Below are 22,108 nucleotides of genomic sequence, written 5' to 3' on the forward strand. Positions count from 1 at the left end.
CCTTCTGTATATCCCTAATTATTTCATTTCTGCTGTCTATAAGTCACTTCCCACATCAAAGTATGCTTAAAATTATCTCATCTCCTTGCCCCATTAAAAACTCATCTCTCCTCAGTTGGATGCTTTTCCTTTGGGAGGCCAGCTCTTGGGGAGTATGATCCCCCAGATAAACTCTCATGCTCATATCTTTCCTTAGTTCTTATCTTCTCATGACAGTTGCTGTTGTTGCCACTGTCCCTTAGCTTCTGCTAACTGCAGCATTACATAAACTTTTTTTCCTCTCTAAATTCTTCTGGGTTAGTCAGTCTTTTAAGTGAATTCTTTCAGGTTTGCTCAGACCCCTGAAGCTTTTAGTCAGCCACATATTCCAGCAACAAGTTTGTTTCAATATAATTGACTTCATGTGTAATTTTATGCAATTAAAAAACATTATTCTGAGGAATCTATGACATAAAGAAAGGTTAAATCTTGTTCCAGAGTAAGTTAAAATCACCCTCTATATCCAGAAATAAGGAAGTGAGGCACATTAAGACAATAATTTCTAGTGCTTTTCTAATTATTTTATTTTATGTGCATATTCAAACAATGAATTCTAATATCTTTCATAAACATTTTCAAATATTTTTTCATATGGTATTTTTTCATGATATTTCTTCATATCCATGCTCTTTGGTCATTCAATATGCAGTCTTCACAGTTATTCATCTTGGGGAAAATAGATTATTTCAATCTTTTTTTATTACCTCTAACATAAACTTTTGAAATGGCTAATGGGAAAATGTTCATCCTATGTTGTAATGACTATAAAAAATACTCTGGGAGAAACTGTGCAGTAATCTGACAGGTTTCCTACTCTTTAATACACATACTTTGTTCTCAAACCTACTCAAGTAAGCTCTACCTTCAACTTGCTGTTATTCCCCTGAGTGAAAAATCAAAGCTTTCTGAAACATCATCATGTGAGTCTATTTACTGATACTGGACATTGAGACAAATAAGAAGGACAAACTGCTGAAATGTTATTCATAATAAGCTTGGAATTGTAAAGGGTCGGTCATGGAGCCTGTAGATTCAGGGGACTCTGGTTTCTATTAACCTAGATAACTTGAGATAATCATTTAATCTGTGCATTGAGCTGAAATTGTATCCTTTTATGACCCTTCCTCCTAATACCTTGATTTTATTTTTGTTATCTTCTGAGCCCAGATAGCAGAGCAGAAGAATGCCCTTTTTTGACTAAAAGGTGAGGTCCTCTTTCAAAGCAAGGGCCATGTGGTTATGATTGTAATAACTGTTAAAGGCATAAAATTAGGGACTGTGACCCATAGGATTTAGAATTGGAAGGGGACCTTAGAGATGATCTATCTCTCACTCTTCTTTCCAGTTTACAATGAAAAACCTGAAGAATATTATACCAAAGGGTTTGAATTGGGATCTGCTTTTTAATCAATACTTTTCCTACCAAGATTCATCCTGGTTTAACTTGACACTAATGTCTCACAGGATCTTTTCCTCATTATATTTTGATGATGTTTGGTAAAACTTAAATGCATTACTACAACCTTTTCTGTGACTCAGTTTTCCTCATTTATAAAATATTGTATAATATATCAAGTCAGCAGATTGTGTGGTACATCATAGGTTACAAACATGCAGCCCACTGGCCACATGAGACCCACAATACTCCCAAGTGTGGCCTGAACCATAATAAAATATAATTGAGAATATTTAACAAAAATACATAAAAATACAATAAAACAAAGATAATATAACACTTAAAAACTAAGGCAATAAGTTCATTGGGATCTTTACGTACATTATAGTGGCCCCAGCTTTTATTAGAATTTGACACCACTGGGGTACATGATACACTAGAGACAAATGTTTCACGATTTGCAAGTAGGAGATTTTTTTATAAAAATGTTCAAAAATCTATCCCAACTAATTTTAAATCCCAACTAATTTTAAATTGAATTAAGTCCAGGTGATCTGAAACATCTTTATGGAATGGATATGTTCAAGTTTCTAAAAAGTTAACATAAACTTGAACATTCTTACGTATTTTAAAAAGCAATTTGTTGAATTTGAAGATTTATTCATGATGGAGGGCTCTTGTTATATTTTCCCCATTATAAATCAATAAATGTTTATATACATAAATGTTTTAACAAATGATCCCTATTAGGAATAGGCTATTCTATTCACTCTTTCAAGATAAACATTTAGACTTCCATTCAGTAAAGCACCTGCTTTCAAATGTTTTGAAGAAGCAAATAGTAATTCTTTATAATTTTCTCTTTCTTACCTCATTCCCATATCTTTAAACTCTAAAACAATAACATTTCTGAAGATACAACTGGTGACAGTCTTATGTACATACACAGAAATACTCTACCCACACATAGACATTCAACATAAGGGCATCTGAAAAAAAACTACATGAATACAGAAAGTAGCAGAGACATAGTTCCAGTAGGACAACACTTCCTCTAAATAAGGCCATATTCTCAGAATAGGGGCTTTTTTTCAAACCTAATATACTTTTTTTTTTTAGGTTTTTGCAAGGCAAATGGGGTTAAGTGGCTTGCCCAAGGCCACACAGCTAGGTACTTATTAAGTGTCTGAGGCCGTATTTGAACCCAGGTACTCCTGACTCCGGTGCTTTATCCACTGCACCACCTAACCACCCCTAAGTCTAATATACTTTTAAAAGACCTCAACAGGAGAAGAGTAGAGGAGGAATAGTATTATATGTAGATGAGCATGATGTCACCTTTAAAAATACCTCTGAACCTAAAGTCGCCTGTTGAAAGTAACATCGTTCTTTAATATTCCACTTTCCCCTATTCCCCCCACCCCTTTTTGTTCTTTTTTACATTTATGTTTGATTTTGTCTAATCTGAATCAATAATCTGGACTGGAACATGCACATACATTAAGACACACAATCCAGACATTTGGAAATTACATAGACGTAAGGCCCCTAACACTAATTGAGCAGCAGCATATTTTCTAAATGACAGAAATATACCAGCTTACTTAGAGAGATTCGGAAAAATCATTTTTAATAGATATGTACCTGCATTTGAGGGTTGGTGGGGTAGTAAGTGCAAGCTTTATGAAATTACTGTAAAATGAACAAGAGTATATTTGATCTGTCTATAGTTTTTAAAATTCTACTTTATCATTATTAGTAATAGATATCTATTCTTTGCATTGTATTCTTGAACAGGGCTATGAATTACTTCAAGTTATATTTTTACATCATTCAAAATATAATTTAGGCCTATTCAATAAGTATCTCTATGAGAAGAATACTTTTTCTTTATTAGATTTAGGTTTAATAGACCTCCTCTGCATATGCAGATAATGTTTATGACCGCATAGATAAAGTATAGGCATAGAGAATAATTTAAAATTCATTGTAGTAAAATTAAGTCTATGTTTAACTTCAACTCCAGGATTAGAGTTTGTTTTCATATACCATGTAAATTTAGGTATAAGTCAAAGAATCACAGAAGCATGAGTTTGTTATTTGCCTTATAGACATGTCATTTTCTAATGAAAACAGTTAAATTCAATTTAGAATTATAAGGTTTTTAATCTTATGATCTTTGTATATTGAGATTGACTTGCTGGGATCTGATTGTGATAATCCCTCTTTCATATTTCTTTGAACATTAAAGGTCCATGTGAAAACCCCACAAAGAGGGTTGATTAAAAATAAGGAGAGTTTATGACTGGGCCTTATAGATTGAGAAATTTTCTTTTTTAAACAGATTTATCTTGTATCATGAATGCATCTGTTTTGGGGGGGGGCACTTGGGAACACTGTTATCATAAAGGAATGTCTAGTAAGCTTGGTAATAACAGTAGCTATAGGAAAGTAGGTCTTTGAGGATAGGCAACGGCTACTACACCTGAGAATAAATACATATTTCCACTTGTCTCTATTGCTGGGCACTGATAGAATAATTGCATAATAAGCAATCTCAACCCTCTCTAGCTGCTATTTTCACATTTGGCTTTTATATCATTATAATCTTTGTCTTTTCGAACAGCTATTAGCTTTGTAAAGAACTATACCTCTTCTTATTGATAATGCTATATAACTTTTTGAAGTTAGGTTTGAAATGAATGGAAGGCTCTATTAGCATTCTGATTTACAAAGTGCAATAAAAGGAACAGCCCAAAGTAAACATTTTGAATGCCCTAAAGAATTGCCTTTTTTCCCTCAATAACATTATTTTTGACTAGGAAAAATCATTAGAGGACTTGTTTTTCCTCTATTTGCCTTCATGATACTAGTATTTTATTTCATTTTAAATATAATTTGTCACTCATTAATGAGTCATATATTTACTTTGAAACTATAAAAATAAAAATTCAGGTTAGATGTTAATGTGATCATAAGAATTGGTTTCTTTTTTTATAACATTATAATTTGCTCGTTTTCTTAGAAAGCTGATGTTTACAGTATATTTGCAATAGATCAAGGCTTAATGAATCATAAATAATACACATTGAAATGGCTAATTTTCCCATTCTTCTCTGGCTTCACAAAACCAAATGAGTATAATCATCAATTTTACATTATTTTTTGAAATATTCTGCTGATTGGCAGCAAACTGCTTATATGTGTGCCTTTTATGGATATAAGGTGCTTTTTAGATTGGCTAATGGCAAATTGCGGTCATAGTCTTATCTAGAGACAATTTAAGTGCTTCAGCATGATGATTCATTCTCCTTCTAGACCCTCAACCCTTTCTAAATATAAGATTAAACATGAGACTCATCTAGGTCAATATCTGTCTCCCCCAGTTCAATATGAGTAAAACTGAACTGGCTTGTTAGTAGAGGATTCTCCATCCCATTTTCCTCACTGATGTGAAGAATGGTGTCATCAGGCTGTAGCAAACTTGTGGTCTCAAGACCTGCGAAGTCTTCAGTATCTGAAAGCTGGGTAGATGAAGGGCTATGGGCAGCAGCTCCTTGTGCTACTTCAGCATCATCTTCTTTTTCTTTTTCTTTCTCTTCATTTGAATGGGCCTTACTCTAGAAATAAGAAAACCAACAAATTTAAGGCCTTCACAAAGTAGAGAAAACGTTCTTTCTAAGATCCTTCTAGTGTATTCTAAGCTTAGAGGCAGCTTGATATAGCAGCAATTTTACTGGGATTTGGAGTCAGAGGAGATAGTTTCAAACCCTAATTCTGCTTTTTACTACATCTATAACTTTGGGTAAATCTCTTAACCTTTTTATGACTCAATTTCCTCATCTAAAAAATGAGAGGATTGGATTGGACTGGATGACCTTCCAATTCTAAGATTGTGATCACAGAGGAGTTTCAGGAATAATTATTTCACCTAATTATTTCACCACTGAAATTTCACCATCTCCCTAGCTTCCTAAGAATATTATAGAAGAGAATATAAAATTGATAGCATTATCAAACCCTTTTATGAAATACTTTTATATAAAAAGAATTCCTTTACATTTTGCCGCCTATCTACTTTATTATTAAGCATGTTGTTTCTATTTAGCTGTATACACATTGTATTGTCCAGCATATTACAAGCTCCGTGAGGGCATGAACTGTTTCATTTTAGTCTTTTTATTTATATACATCTTTAATACCATGTATTTTACTTTGAACACACTAGGCACTTAATAAATGCTTGTTGAATTGAATAAATTGAAAATACTTATTTTAAGTATAAATAGAAACTATAAAGGAACTTTTTGTTTAAAGACCACATATAAATTAATGTTTTCTGACAAAATCTTTTCTAGCCAGTTTTTCTGAATATGTATATACATTGGTATTTGAACCATTCATTTTAACAAAGATAGCTGTGACCTGGTTTCACTGCTATGGCCTCAAGAGCTTCAGGAGGCATGTGTACTAAGGCTAATAAACCTAGAAACTGTTCATCATCTCCTCCTTCTTACCTGTCCCCTTGCAACTTACTGAATGCTATATATAGCTAGAGTTGTTTCCTGCATCCCCACACTTCATTCTTTATTACTTATTAGGCAATCTCAACTATACTTTTTTAAATTTTTATTTAAGGCAATGGGGTTAAATGACTTGCCCAAGGTCATACAGACAGGCAATTATTGAAGGTCTGAGGTCACATTTGAACTCAGGTCCTCCTGATTCCATGGGTGGTGCTCTATCTTCTGCACTACCTAGCTGCCCCTCAACTATACTTCTTTAGATAACAGGGTAATCTCTTATTGATCCCATGCTGATTCTTTGACTAAAGATCTAAAAATTTGAATCCTTTGGGGACTTCTAGGCCTTCTACTCAAATCCAAAAAGCATTTCATGGTTACAGAAAAATGGGGAATTCACACCAGGAACATTCCCTGGTGGCATCTGTTCTACTCCTCCCCTTCTGAGTAGTAATCAAGTTTTGACAAATTCCATCCCTGTGTGGCTCTGCTGCTCTTCCTCCAAACTCTCCTGGCACTGCAGGAATCTTTTTCTCTGAATGTTTATTGCCCATTACTTTAAAAAGAACATCTAACATTTAGAGCACTCTAATTTTTTTTAGGTTTTTTTTTTGCAAGGCAAATGGGGTTAAGTGGCTTGCCCAAGGCCACATAGCTAGGTAATTATTAAGTGTCTGAGACCGGATTTGAACCCAGGTACTCCTGACTCCAGGGCCGGTGCTTTATCCACTATGCCACCTAGCCGCCCCTCTAATTTTTTTTTTAAAGAGCTTTACAAATGTTATCTTATTTGATGCTCACCATAGTCTATAAAGTGAGTGCTATTATTATTGTTATTATTAAGGCAGTGGATAGAGAGTACCATGCTTGAATTCAGGAAGAGCTGGGTTACTAGCTGTGTGAGCCTGAGCAAGTCACTTCAGCTTGTTTGCCTCAGTTTTTTTCATCTGTAAAATGAGTTAAAGAAGGAAATGTCCAAATGAAGAATTGCACACAGCTGAACAACAAAGAACTACTATTATTATCCCCATTTTATGAATATGGAAGCTGCAACTGAAGTAGTAAGCCTATCTGAGGTAGGATCCAGACTTAGTTATATTCCTGACCCTTGGTGCCCTCTCTATCCTCCCCACTTCCTGATTGCCTCAAAAGAATATCTTTGAGTTGCATACAAAATGTTTTCTTTCACACCTTGTACCAAAATGTTTTCTTTGTGTAAAGCTAAGTATTTCTGGATTAACCAGTGATTTCAGCTGTATTAATACTATTCTCTAAATGGACTTAATTGGCTCAGACTTGATCATAAGGTAAAATTCAGGAAACCAAAACATCTTCAAATTATTCCTAAACAGCACAGGAGAGAAGTCTCAAGTCTCAGGTCATCTTGAGAGTCATTACCTGGCAGGGACTTTGACCATGGAGATCCGCAGCTATGATGGCAGGGGAAGATGTGAGGACTGGTTTCTCCACCACTTCTGGTTTGCCAGACTGACCAGGACTGCTCTTGCTACCACCCTGCTGCTGGGAAGGGGTTGGAAGAGGGTCTGCTGGGGAAGGTGCTGTCTCGGGCTGAGTTTCTGTGAAGGTCACTGATCGTTTCTGATCTGTCTCCATGCAGGCAGAAAATGGGGGATGAATAGAAAAACACAATTGATATCTTTGGCTCTCATTTATCTGAACTCAGTTCTCCTGCCTTTACTGGCATTGCTACATTAGTAAAAGAGAATGTTTTAATCTCATTTCTCTTTAATATAACAAAAACTGTTATGGGCATTTTCATAAAGTAGAGTCATTAAGGTATGGTACATTAAGCCAATAACTCATTATTCTTTACAACAATTATATAAAGCTGACCTTAATTAAGGAGTTAATAATAATTAGGAATAATAATTAGGTCTCTAGATCTACAAATATGGCAACTAAAACCTCAAGCATTTTATACCTAGGTGAATTGTGTGTGTGTTTGTGTGTGTGTGTGTGTGTGTGTGTGTGTGTGTGTGTGTGTGTGTGTGAGAGAGAGAGAGAGAGAGAGAGAGAGGTACCTGCAGACCCAGAGAAGGGTCTGTTTTATGTTAATGTTTATACCATACCCCTAGGACAGCCCTAAGCACTTTATTTTTAACCCCCAAATCTGTTGTCTGTGTGTGTGTGTGTCTGCATCTGCCGCCTCCCTCCTCTTGCTCTTCAGCTCTAGCATCACCTTCTCCGTGGTTGCTTTCCGGCTCCTGGCACTGTTGGCATCCTCCCTATCAAGACTAGCCTGTGTTCATTTTGTACATGTTCTGTCAGTACTTACAGGGGCACATGTTGTCTCCCTCCTTAGAATGTAAGCTCCTTGAGTGCAGGCACTGTCCCTTTGTTCTTTGTATCTCCAGTGCTTAGCACAATGCCTGGCACGTGGTAGGTTGTGGAGTAAATATTTGCTTGCTTACATGATTGAAAAGGTATCAGCCATTTAAAAATAGACTCTTAACCAAACAGTAGATCACTGTCAGGAGGTGAGGAGGAAAAGACTAGATATATGGAGTCCCCACCTCCTGGAAAAGAATGGTGCTGGTATGCACAGTAAGATAACCCTAAACTGAACCACCTTATATCATTTAGGCTCCCCTTTCCCTTATTGCATGTGGTTATGTGCCAACACTGTCCTGTAATAGGTATTGCCTTGCCTGTTGGCTTTGTTTTAGGTTGTATGCTGCGGCGAGTAGTGGAGAGCCGAGCTCCATGACGGCTTCGGGGTTCAGTCTGAGTCTTTTGACGAGAAAGAAGCGGTCGTCTTAGCTAAAAGAGAAGTGATAGTATAGAGTCAAGAAAGACTTGAGAAAATACACTGATTATACCTTGAATAGAACCATCTATGTTCTTGGCTGTTTACCTGCCTCAGGCCTCTCTTCCTTCCCAATGGTTGCTGAATAAGGAGATTCTGTTGACCTGGTTCACTCTGTATACTTGCCACCCTGTTAAGTATCAGCAGAATTAACAAACAAAGGAGAATCTTGGAGAACTATCCTCTGCCAGTATAATCAGAACCACTAATGTGACCTAGTCACTTCAAAGACAGCATTGTCTTTGAAGACTAGGGAGGAATAGGTATCTTGAGTAGGGATTTCCAAATATTTGAAGAGTTAAAGCATTTGGCATTTAGCCCCATACTTCCAAACTGCCAAAATTGAGATTCTTGGTTTTCAATCCTTGATGATGTTGTACCCCATACTAAAATAACCCCTGATTATGGAGTATACCATACACAGAAAGAGTATGAGATGTTTGAAATCTCAAATTTTGGGAAGGATAGAAAAGGGAAACAATTCTCTCTCTGATATAAACACCTAATTATTTTATTTTTAATTTCAATTTAAATAAAAATAAAATGAACAAATGTCAAACACAACAGACACAGGTTCCATTTGGGTGAAGGGGCATGACACATGAACAGGGTCTACATTCAATCAATGTTTGCAGCCTGAAGTCTCTCTGAGACCAGTGATTAAACAGTCACAAGCAGGTACACTCAATCCCTTTAAAACTTTAGTCAAAATAGATTGTCAAAGTGATTGAATTGACTTATTTTTAGAGAGCCTTAGGACCCACTAAATGCCCTGAAATTTAATAACTTATTATTATTAACAACATACATTCCTTCTTCCCTTCAATGAACTTTTGACTATACATTCTGATTGTTTTCAAAGCATTATTCTTAAATATAAAAGAAAATTTCTGGGGCAATGGGATATTTATATGATTGGATCAATGATTGATGAGGGAGGGCAAGGTTGGTGTCTTCTCTAAACTTACTATATCTCTCTCTGTACCTAACACACTGCTATGTACACAGTAGTTGCTTAATAAATGTTTGTTGAGTCAAATTGAATCCTTTATATTCAAAAATGACTTGGCAGTGATCTTCCTTTGTCTGTGGATGATTGATTGATACAGGAATACCATTCCCCCCCCCCCCCCAGGCTTCATGTATATGGGATACTTTTAATAAGGGGGGGAAATATTATACCCTTGGAACACAACTTAATTTTGGGAATGAGGTTATCAGATCTCATTTAATAATTAATCTTTTTTTCACTGTGGATTTGAAAAAGTTTTCAACTGTGATAGTTCACTTAAATATTTTATAATGATTCATAATCAGAAATGTCCCAGAAAGAAATCTAATTTTTGTTGTTATTTTTTCAGACTTGTGATTTTACTGATAAGGAACTAACTTCCAGTGAAGAAACACCCTCTAGCAATGCAGGTTAGTTAATATATTGTAACAGAATTTTTAGAGAATTCCCTAGAGCATGAACAAGCTTGCCTAGGGTTACACAGTTAGTATGTGTCAGAGGCAGGAGTTGAATCTATGCTTGGGGCTGGGTTTTCACTACCCTGCATTGCTTCTCCACTTACTTTTATTTATATTTCATCTAGAATAAATCAATAATTCCCTAATGAGAATAGTCTCAAAGTTCATTTATCTGGGTGACAACAGCTGGAAAACATTTTGTCTGAGGACTAGCAAAAGTGTAGAGAGGTTTATAATTAGTGGATAGACCACCAGGTGATAAATTTAGAAGTCTGAAAGAATTGTGATCTGCATTGGGAGAGGTAGTCCTCACACTAAGGGGATAATGGATTTTTGAAGTTCCATAAAAAGAATGTTATACAAAATATGAATTGCCACTAATATTATAATTGGAATAAGCTATATAACCGAATATGAGAAAAATATATGAAATAAAAGAGAAAACAATCCATCCCATGTCAGGAGTGATAACAATGTTACTGACATGAACAGAATTTCAAAAATAGAACCATAAACATAAAACTTGCCTTAAGAAATATATAAAGTTTATGATCATAGCAATTACCTTTTTTTGTATAAAAGATATATACATTAGACTTGAAAATATTAGATTTACCTTGGAAACATATCCTTGTGCCTGAGTAAAAAAATGATTATGCTAATACATTTATACACTGACATCAAAGGAATGACATGTACAGTTTGAGCAGACTGAAATTGAAGTTTAACAATAAATGAAGCCATTTGAATGGAATTTAATACCCACAAGTTCCTTCTTTAGGGGCTTAAATTAGTCTCACACCCCAAGTCAAAAGTTTTTTAAATGTAGACATATCTTCATATCATATGATGCTAAATAAATCCAAAATAATTTTGTAGAATTTGCAACATATGCCTAAGAAATTATATAGAACCTGAAATGCCAAACTAGTCAAGATCAAGGTGATTATGGAAACCATTAAGCTCCTTCCTGTATTATGTCTTATATTTCTAAGCCAATCTTTAAGAAGTAAAAGAAAATAAATTTATTGAACTATTAATCTATTTGACTATAAGAATTTCAACAACCAAATTTATTACTTACTTCAAAGAAAAAAATGTCACATTTTAATTTTGAGTTCTCAAATTAAAATACCTGAGTTCTGGCCATCTACACAACTGAAGTGTGAAGCATTCATATACTTGCAACAAAAGTCCAGAATCCATATCACTACCATCCTAATTATAAATCAAGAAAGTCTCTACTGTCACTAACATACAGGATGCCTCAAAGAAGAGCAATCTTTAGTTTATCAAACAATAGCTACAATAAACAACAAACCCAAACCTGAAAGCAAACTTTCTTAGTACATTCATCATCTGAGGTTCTGAATCATAGAAAGCAGCAGTACCTAATCCTCTTCTGCTTTAAAGTTTAAAGGGAGAAATATTTACTAAAATTATAGACTGATAGAGTTTTCTAACTAAAGCTAACAGCATCTTTCAGAACTGCATTTAGTGAAAAGTGTTCACTTGTGTTTTTGAGGTGCTGACAAACATCACAATTGCAGACCACTTAAGATTTTATAAAAGTCAATAGAAGGATGAATCCAATTGAAAAAACTGCTAGATTCTAGTGAGTCCAATACCTCTGCTACACAAAAAAAAACTTATCCAATGTTTCCCAAAAAAGAAAGAAAGAAAGGAAAAAAAGAATAAATTACATGAGCAGTGCTTAATTAGAAAAGGGTCTAAGAATCTTAAAAGGGTTTTGTTAGGAATTTTTCTCTCCTAAGTGAATCATTCACTCTCTAATCACTCACAAATTCTAGCAAAAGAAACACCTTCATGATGGTTTTTACATAAAATAAAAGCTAAATGAGAATATGCTTGAAGAATTGTTTCAAACTTCAGGAAAGTCATTAATTTAGTAGAAAATTTATTTCATAGAGCTAATTTTGCAAACTGCTTTCCCTAACTTAAAGACAACACTTGACAGAAAAGAGAAATAGTTAAGCAAACCACTAGTTGGGATCAATGTAAAAAAGAAAACAAAAAATGAAGTAGGTGCATTTCATTTCTTGTTAATCTCAGAATTACAGGCTGAATCTTGTATACACACTGTAAATTCCCCAAATGGAGCAGAGCATCTTTAACAGTGCTCATTCATTTTCAGTCATGTTCAACTCTTCATGAGGCCATGTGGGGTTTTCTTGGTAAAGTTGACCATTTGCCATTCACTTCATTTACCACTTCAGTTTTCAATGCCCTTTTATATACATGATCTTTAAAAAAATTTTTTTTTAAATTTATGGCAATGGGGTTAAGTGACTTGCCCAAAGTCACACAGCTAGACAGTTATCAATTGTCTGAAGCCAAATTTGAACTCAGGTCCTCCTGACTTCAGGTCTGGTGCTCTATCCACTGTACCACCTAGCTGCTCCTACATGATCTCTTTGGATACTCACAACTATCCTATTAAGCATTGCATTTCTTTGCATCTAAACAAATAAATTAAAGATGATAGAAGCTGAAAATCAGAGAAACTGTTGTTGACTTGCCCTAAATCGCATAAGCTGGTACATGATAAACTCAGGACCATAATCTATGTCTTACTCCTTATCTTATCTCTTTCCAGGGGGTACTCCCTCTCACATAACAATGATTTAGTTACCAAACAGGCATATGTTCAAAAGGAATTTTTAGATACATATTTTAAGTTTTTGAAAAGGAAATTCTTTTGCACTTTGTACCTTCCAAGTACTTTGAAAAGTTGGCTGATCATAAGGTTTTGGTCATGTCCAACTCTTGGGGTGATCTTGGCAAAGATACAAGAGTGGTGTGCCAATTTTCTTCTCCAGCCCATTTCACAGATAAGGAACTAAGGCAAACAGGGTTAAATGTTTTGCCCAGTGTCCCACAGCTAAGATGTGTTTAAGGTATAATTTGAATTTATGAAGATTAGTCTTCCTGATTCCAAGCCCAGGTTCTATCCACTGCACCATGCACAAAAAAGAAATATTTTTATTCCATCATTGGCCTTTACCTAATATCTCATTAAACTTGAACAAATGTTCTCCTTCCTTATTATAATGTTTTAAATTACCCTTTTAGGAGTTCAGGAATAAATATATTTATTGACTAAGCATTTCTGATCTTCATAGTGTTATCCTTTTCATAAAAGACAATTTTAAGTCAATAGAATACAAATAAGCATCTATTTTCACATGGATTAATAGCATACTAGAATGCTAAAATATTGAAAGTGAGGGTACTCAAAGATCAGTTATCTAAACTCCCACATTTTATAAATGAAGAAACTGAAATCCCTGGAATTTAAGGGATTTTTTCAAATAGGACAAATAGTAATAGAATTGGTCATAAAATCCAGGTCATTTGACAGAAGGCTGTGCCCTGGATCTGTGAGATCCGATAAAAAGAAAATTGCAGGACATTTTCTATACATTACTTAGGAGGTTACAAGAGCGAATAATTATTTCATAACCCCTCTGATCCTTAATTCACTCCTCTCTCCCACTAGATAAACTTGTAATCTGCCCTTAAAACAACAACAAAAACAACTTTTCTATCAGTAGCTGCAGAACCCTCAAAATCTCTGGCATTTCATTTTCCAAAGGACTGTGTTGTTTAGTCGTGTATTAGTTATCTTAGTTTTTCTTTGCATTAAAAAGTCTTGGAAGAAAAATTTCCCTATCTGTGATATTTTCATTAGTCTTTCATTGGATCTGGCTAGTTCTACTGATCCATAATGAATATAGTACATATATTTAGCATTTTTTTATAAACAGTCATTTTCATGAAAGTCTAATCAAATTGGGAGAATATTTTTTTTAAGTTATCCTGCTTTAAAGTTTGCAGGCTCTGTAGTCTGATTCTCTTTGGGAATGCTGTTCAATTTCTTTTAGTTTTGGATACAAGTTAATTAGCATTGCTAAGACATGTGCCTTTGGGAATTTAAGATTTTGTGCCCTGAAATGATGCCATGCAGAGAATAAGAACTAAGAACATTTAATCATAAGCATGCTTTTCTGCCTACATTCACCTCTTGTTAAAGGTTAAAAACTTGGTGACATGGTGAATTTTAGGTAGTACATTTACTGTGTATAGCAAAAAGGAATATGTTATTTCCTAGTAGAAATCACTGTGCTAACTTGATTTACCTCCTTTTTTTTTTTGCAAGGCTGTGGGGTTAAGTGACTTGCCCAAGGTCACACAGCTAGGTAATTATTAAGTGTCTGAGGCTGGATTTGAACTCGGGTACTCCTGACTCCAGGGTGCTCTATCTGTCCACTATGCCACCTAGCTGCCCCTTGATTTACTTCTGTTTCCAAGTTCAAGAATTGAATCTGTAATTAGCTTCAGGCCATGAATATGCACAGAAGTGTAAACAGGTATAGTCAGACCTTTTAATTCCTTTGGGGTTTTTTGTTTTTTTTTGTTTTTTAGGTTTTTGCAAGGCAAATGGGGTTAAGTGGCTTGCCCAAGGCCACAGCTAGGTAATTATTAAGTGTCTGAGACCGAATTTGAACCCAGGTACTCCTGACTCCAGGGCCGGTGCTTTATCCACTGCGCCACCTAGCTGCCGCCCATTTAATTCCTTATAACCAAGGCTTGTCAGTTCTAAATATTCTGACTGGTTGGTTTATCTAAATTGTTCTTGCCAGAGTATAATCTTGGATGTTTCCATCAGCAGTAGTTAGGGAAGACTGAATTGTTCCTCTTAACTTAATCAAGAAAAATGCTCAGAGTTGACTCAGTCTCTTGACCCAATTCTGCCCTCTCTCACTTTAAATGACATAAGGTAGCTCTTGACCACATACTTCCAGGGCAAAATTCTCAGTATGTGTTCAGAACAGATTGATTTCAGACATGTATAAGGCTAGTGGAAATTTGACATAATACATTATATTCCTTCTAGGTCAACAGTCAAGGTTTAGCTAGTGATTCACTTTGAATCCACCAAGCCTTTTTAAGGACATTTCAAGAGAATGTCAAGGGAGTTTTAAGGAATGTTATCTTGCTCAAACATAAATTTAAGTGTAAACAGATGAGTTCTTTAGAAGTCAAATTGACTGTTTTTAATCACATTGTAGACTATTTGCTTTCTTCAAAAATTGTGAACAACTATTTAAAAAACCACCTTGAGACCTATTTCTTTTCTATTTCAATTATGCCAAATAACCCTTATTTTTCAGTTACGCCAAATAACCCTTATTTGAGCTTCTGCCAATGGGAGCCAGCCTTAGCTCTGCAGCTATTCCAGAAATGACAAGAGACTGAACTTTTGAGGCTAGGGCTGTCAAACATAAATGAATGTCATGAAACTGGTCTAACAATAACAACAACAAAAAATACATCTGATGATGGAATGAATTTCCCATATTCAACATTAAAGAAAAATGTGAAATCTAAACAGAACACCACAAAATCAAATGAATGACAAAATTCTAATAAAGGGAAAGTTCACAAGGAACAGCCTCTCAACATCTCCTCATCTTTACTGAGAAAGTAAGAGACATGGGCATGTAACACTTGATAAGGGCAAGACTTAGAAAGGACAGATATTCATTTGAAATGGAACAGACACTAGTGATGGACAGGAAGCATTACCCCCACCTCCCCACCTCCCCCTAATGAGGATCAGTTGAGAGGTATGACTATGAGAATACAATGGTAGGAACCATCAATGTCATTTATCTGGGTGTTAAAGGTGCAGTTCATCCCTTCTTCATAATTTTTAGATGCCCAGCAGAGTAATTGTATATTGCTGGCATCATATAATTTTTCTAATTTAGCCTAGGAGCATTTGTCTTCTTGGTTTTACTGGACAGTTGTTGGTTGGAGGAATTTGAGTTACAAATATCCTACATAAGTACTATTTGAACAAGCTTCCTAGAGTAAGAAACAATATATTTCCATAAAATCAATTCAAAAGGGGAATTGATAGGTACATATAAAATTGCCTTTCTTATAGTATTTTTAAATGAATTATGGTATTCACTAAATATCCATACCACTGTTTAATAAAGGATTTCTTTACTGTGGAGACCTGTATTTAAATAACTGAATACATGTTGATGTTTCTAGAAAATTATTAGTGAATGCTACTTTGAAGGGAAAATGTTTAACTGGGAAAAACTGATACATCAGACTGCTTAGACTGACATAAGAATTGCCCATAAAACTAGTTAAAAAATAATAATCTTGCCATCTATAGCTGAACATCTAGGAAGTTTTGCTACACCTTTGACTTGCAGACAGGTGTATCTATGAACAACATGGGAAAAGGAATGGAAATAGAGGGTAAGAGGGGGTGAAGAAAAGACAGAGAGACAGGGAACAGTTAGTATCCCAGCACAGACACTGACAGACAGGTAGCATTGACACTGTACCTAGAGAGGCTGCCCTCAGCGGCCAGGCACTGGGAGTCATCGAGGACATTAGGTTCACTGCAGGAGGGGTAGGGAGATGAAGCATTTAGGGAAAGAAAATGCAAAAAAAAAAAAGCATGCACTTGGTCTGTTTTTCAGTAATTTAAAACAAAAAAGAAAAATCAACAGAACAAGGAAAAAAAGGAGGACAATCAACTATTTGACCTCACACTGGGTTCATCAGGACATAAAATCACAGGGTAAGGAAAAACATGGTCTGGATACTAATTTAGAGGAGCACTCTATCAGTCAGGTATTAGGTTCTAAAGTTCTCTATATCAATACAGGAGCTTTGAAATGCTTTCTAGAAACAATCTATAGAAAATCAAATCTAATATTTATTTCTAAACTGTTTAGTTAATTTACTTGCAGCTTCATTGAAAATCATCCTTCTTGGTATTTTTTGTTGTTGTTCTTGGTAATTATAATTTACAAAAAAAACTCAAACTAAAGACTTATCATGATCTCATAATACCAACTTTTAATTCTGATCTTAATATTTAAATCAAACAAAAATGAAAAGTAATATCATATGCCTAAGTTAACATTACAATGAAGATGCAAGTAAATTGGAAGGAAATGACCTAGGAAATCCTTATGAATTCAAATCATCTTCTCCTTCCTCAGCAATTACTATGGCATCTGTTGTGATGATTGAAAGATAAATGTTGATAGAGAAAAGCTGTAAGGTGGTCAAAAGACAAATAAGATCAAGAGGCCATGAGCTTACTTGGCTGAAGAGAGCCCTCCTGGAGGACAGGGGTGGTTTCTTATACTTTGCTTGTAAAGCACAGTGCTGGGCACGTGGTAGGTACTCAATAAATACTTGTTTGATTGTATTGAATTAAATCACCACTATTTAAGAAGTCTAGATGTGCTTTGATGTTTACACAATTGCACTAAAAAGACAGTATTTTAGGAAATGTCCTACCACTCCAAATGTACAGAAAAAATAACAATCCCAAACCCTGATTTCTTATCTCTCATGGAATGAATCAATTAGAAATGAATGAATATAGACATCTCCATCAGCCCCTTCAATTTCAGTCTGTCCAGATTTCAATTCTGTTTATCCATCTGTTTAGATGGATGACAATACAATATATTGTTTACCTCCATTTTCCCCCCACTGGGTATAAACTAACTCCCTACAGAAGATGAAGAAGGGAATGTTGCATTTGTTGAGGATTGTTGAAAACTTTGTATTTTCAATCTCCATAGATTCTTTTTTAAAATCTTTGTGCTTTAAGTATTATTTTGAAAGTTTTCATTCTACTGGTTATACTGTGCTAAGTATAGCTCATTGCTGGTGTTCAAAAATGGAATGCTAATAGATTATTGGAATATCAGATTTGCCTTTTCTTATTTGTTCACTGTTCATAGTCAGTACTCTTGCTAACTTTGAAATCAGATTTTTAAAGCCTTACTAAGGAAGCAGAAAAATAGAAACCACTATTGCTTAGCTCCCAATACTAATTCCTACATGGACAAGATAAAGTTACATCCTTATTGTAAGCAATTATTATAAGCAATCATTTTACTTGTTCATCTTTTCCCAGAGCTCTGATGATTACTTAATAGTTCATAGACCATAGCTCTGAGCTAGAAGGGACTCTAGAAATCAAGTTTCACCCTCTAATTTTATAGTTGTGAAAAGTGAAGTTCTGATAGATGACCTGATTTGCCCCAGGTCCCTGAAATATTTAGGGGCAGAGAGGTGCATTTTGACTATAGATCCCTTCAGAGTTTCTGTCATCACTCCATATTTCCTACCTGTTTATATGAAAAAAATGAAACATTACTTTCTTTAAAGTGGTAGCAATTTTTGATCCACTAGGATTTTTCCTCCAATTCTTTTATAAATAAAAATTTAAAAAAATGTTAGGAAAACATTAAAAATTGTTCTTAGTCCTTTTTTAAAAATAATATATTTCCTATCAGAGATATCCATAACTTACTTTCATATAATGATTTGTGAGTATAGAATATTTTATAACTTCTCCCATTTAAAAATAATTATTGCTTTTCTTTTATCCTAGTTTTTATCCACTTATAAAAATCTTCATTAACTTGGGCTTCATTTTATGAATTGTTTCATCTTTTGTTTGTAATTTGTAATTTGCAAAATATAATTTTGTAAAGTTTGTAAAATGCTTTTCAAATATTATCTCATTTGATAATTACAAAACAAAACTCCTGGAAAGGAAGTATTATTGTTATTTCCACTTTACTATAAGGAAACTGAGACAGCAGAGGCTACACCCAGGATCATATAGCTAGTAATTATCTGAGGTCAGATTTGAGCTCCGGTTTTCTTGACTCTCCAGGTTTAGCATTTTATTCACTGAGTCATCTCACAGGATCATAAAATTGTGGATTTAGACCTTGAAGGGATCATATAGGTAGGCTCCTGAGTCCAACCTCCTTCTTTTGCAGTTGAAATATCTGCAGGGTTCCAGTGGGGTTAAGCAATTTGCTTAGGACCACAGAGGTAGTAACTATCTGAGGCATGATCTGGACCCTGATTTTCCTGACTTTAAGCCCAGGGTTTTAACCATTACCACCTCATTATACCCCTCATTGGTTTGTTAATAAATATATATAATATAATATATATATATAATTTGACACCTGACTAGGAGAAATTTCATAATTATATATAACTAATTTTTAAAAATCTAAATTACCATGTCCCCTGATTTCTATTTAGTATTTCTATATCTATAGCTCTTTATATGATTAACATAAGATCAGAGTTAATGAGATGGAGAACAGAGAGGAGTATTAAATACTTACTAGACCAATCCTTTGGAAAATTTGGCAAAATAAATAAAATGTCCTTTGATGTTAAAGGCAGTTAACTTTCTTCTTTTAAATTGTTCAGTTGTATTGGGATTTTAATTGTTTTCATTCACATATGTTATTAACACTATAGAAGAAACTGTTTTCCAGAAATGTTTTTCATTGGGGTCTGTGATTTCATCAGTGTAAGAAACTCTCCTTGGTGTGAAAACTCCCCGTGCTGAAACAGATGGTTGACTTATCTGCAATTTATAGTCTTACAGAGTTTTTGACTTGAGGCCCTGAGAAATTAAGTAACTTGTCTAGTTACACAACCAGTAGATGTCAGAAGCCAGATTAGAACCTTCTACCTACTATAATCTATCATGTCAAATTTCACCTTGAAGAACAGACTAAAAGAAATGGACAGAACCTTAAAGAGTATCTAGAATAATTCTCTTATTTTAAAGCTGAGGAAACTGAAGACCAGACATAATAGGTGATTTGCCCAAAGTCACATAATTATTTAGCATCAAAATTCCTTTCTTGTTTCATTCACTACTCCAGACTGAACGCAGGTATCTTCTAGAGAAAATACACTTGACCAAATTCATCATTCCAGGAAAGTCCTCAGGCATTACATTTCTTATGAAACTGAGGGATAACAGAGAGATGAAAGAAGATCATTCCACCAAGAAAGGAAGCCACATGCCTTTTTTGAAACAGAATTACTTAAAGTGTAGAGATAGGAATTAACTAAGACAATCAAACATACCTCTTATCTCTGTCATATCCAAGTGGGATGGAATGATAGATTGCATCAATCAAAGTGGGGAAAGGAGATACATTGGCTTACTTGACCCCCACACTTATTTAGAGTAGGAAGAATGTCTCCGTGTCTATCTGAAGTTAAATTTATAAAGCTTAGACAACTACTTTGCAAATTGATGCATGTTTGTTGTGAGGAATCATAAGTCTATATTCTCCCTAAAATCATGCTAGCAAGGGTGAAGCAAACATATCAAATCAAGCATTTAAAAACTAGCATGATTTTAAATTAAACTGGATATAGACAAAGTACAGTAATAATGCTATACCTAAAAGGATTGTTGGAATTTAATATTTTATTTATTACTGGAGTAGCATTCTGATGAGGGAGACATAGGTAACATGTGAAACAAGAGGGGCAAATACCTATAAAATATGTGGGTCTAAGATCCCAATGCACTCACTCCCCCTTTTTAGATGTGTGTGCATATATGTGTATATATATATATATACATATATATATATATATATGTATGTATGTATGTGTGTATGTCAGTGTCTGTGTGTATGTGTGTGTGTTTTGAGCTAAGTAGACCAATCAATCAACAAGCATTTATTAAGCTTTACTATGTGCCAGGCCCTGTCCTAAGCACTAGGGATGCTGAGAAAAAGTGAAAACAGTCCCTGTCCTCAAGGAGCTTCCATCCTAATGAGGGAAATAACATGTATATATATATACATATATATGTATATATACAAGATACAGATAGAATAGATACAAGTTAAAATTAAAGAGGAGGCACTAGCAGCTGGTGGGGTGGGAAGCAGAGCATTCCAGGCATGGGGAAGGGTCCCTGCAAAGGCACTGAGAGGTATAAGATCTTGGAGGGGATTGATGTATCAGAGACTAGAAAGACAGATAGGGGCAAGCCTGTGGAGAACTTTAAATACCTAGTAGAGGAGCTCATCTTAAACATTAATAGGAAGTCATTTCAAATTTTTGATTGCAGAGGGGATTTCATGGTCAGATTAAGTCTCAGAATTTCTACTTTAGACTTAAAATAGGGAAAACACAAAATTAAGGGCTTTTTACCTCTGACTGGGCAACATGCCCACCTCAGCCTGAGGTGCAGACATACTGGAGACATGACTTGAGAATCGTCGCCTTCCAATGGCGCTCATGAGGTAAGCTTCTTGTTCACTTACCACACTGGGCATGCTCACTGAGTCATCTAAAAAAAGAACGAAGAGGGAAATGAAGTCAGAAGAAGTGGCAAAAGTGGCATCAAAACTTTTATAGGAAACCTCAGAATTAAGCTCTCAGAAAATCAAAATCAATTTCATTCATGTTTAGTTCCTTCACTGTTTAGTTGTAGGAACTTTTCAGTCTATTCACTGTCAAATTAGTGAATGAAGTACTTTAAGCTTTGCACAGTGCTTTATGAATGTTATAACACCCCTGAGAGTGTTTACAAATAAGGAAACTGAGGCACAGAGATATAAAGAGATTTGCCCAGGGTGATACTACTAGTGTCTGAGGTAGGATCTGAACTCAGGTCTTCTGACACCAGGACCAACATTTATCCCCTATGCCACCCAAAACTTTTTATTTTTTAATGTTACAGTGATATTCTATTTTCTTCTCATTCCCTATACAGCAAAATAACTCATGAGTTTGTGTTTATTTCTTGCATAGTTTTCTTGATTTACTCAGAAGTCAATCAGAAATCTGAAAACTAAAGAACCATGAGGCAATAGAAAATTAAATTTGGATTATATTTTTGCAAGATATTTAGAGATGTCTTTTATTGAAAGGAATTATTAAGTTACAGTTATAGTTGTTTAACATTTTCAAGTTGAGTTAATTTTCTTG

At 34.8% G+C, this 22,108-nt stretch overlaps 1 protein-coding gene across 1 annotated transcript in view; it reads right to left on the bottom strand.

The window, feature by feature from the left end:
• Window positions 1-519: 519 nt before the first annotated feature.
• Window positions 520-22,108, bottom strand: part of UNC80 (unc-80 homolog, NALCN channel complex subunit) — a 214,262-nt gene continuing 192,673 nt past the window's right edge. The window contains exons 61-66 of the mRNA XM_074191473.1: window positions 21,329-21,467; window positions 16,648-16,704; window positions 8,834-8,915; window positions 8,628-8,739; window positions 7,357-7,562; window positions 520-5,055 (exon numbers count right to left, since the gene is read on the bottom strand). Coding sequence (XP_074047574.1) covers window positions 4,780-5,055; window positions 7,357-7,562; window positions 8,628-8,739; window positions 8,834-8,915; window positions 16,648-16,704; window positions 21,329-21,467 — 872 coding nt within the window. The 3' untranslated portion in view covers window positions 520-4,779. The remainder of the gene's footprint in view (window positions 5,056-7,356; window positions 7,563-8,627; window positions 8,740-8,833; window positions 8,916-16,647; window positions 16,705-21,328; window positions 21,468-22,108) is intronic.

The sequence above is a fragment of the Macrotis lagotis genome, chromosome 6, assembly GCF_037893015.1.
Source record: "Macrotis lagotis isolate mMagLag1 chromosome 6, bilby.v1.9.chrom.fasta, whole genome shotgun sequence".
NCBI lineage: Eukaryota > Metazoa > Chordata > Mammalia > Peramelemorphia > Peramelidae > Macrotis > Macrotis lagotis.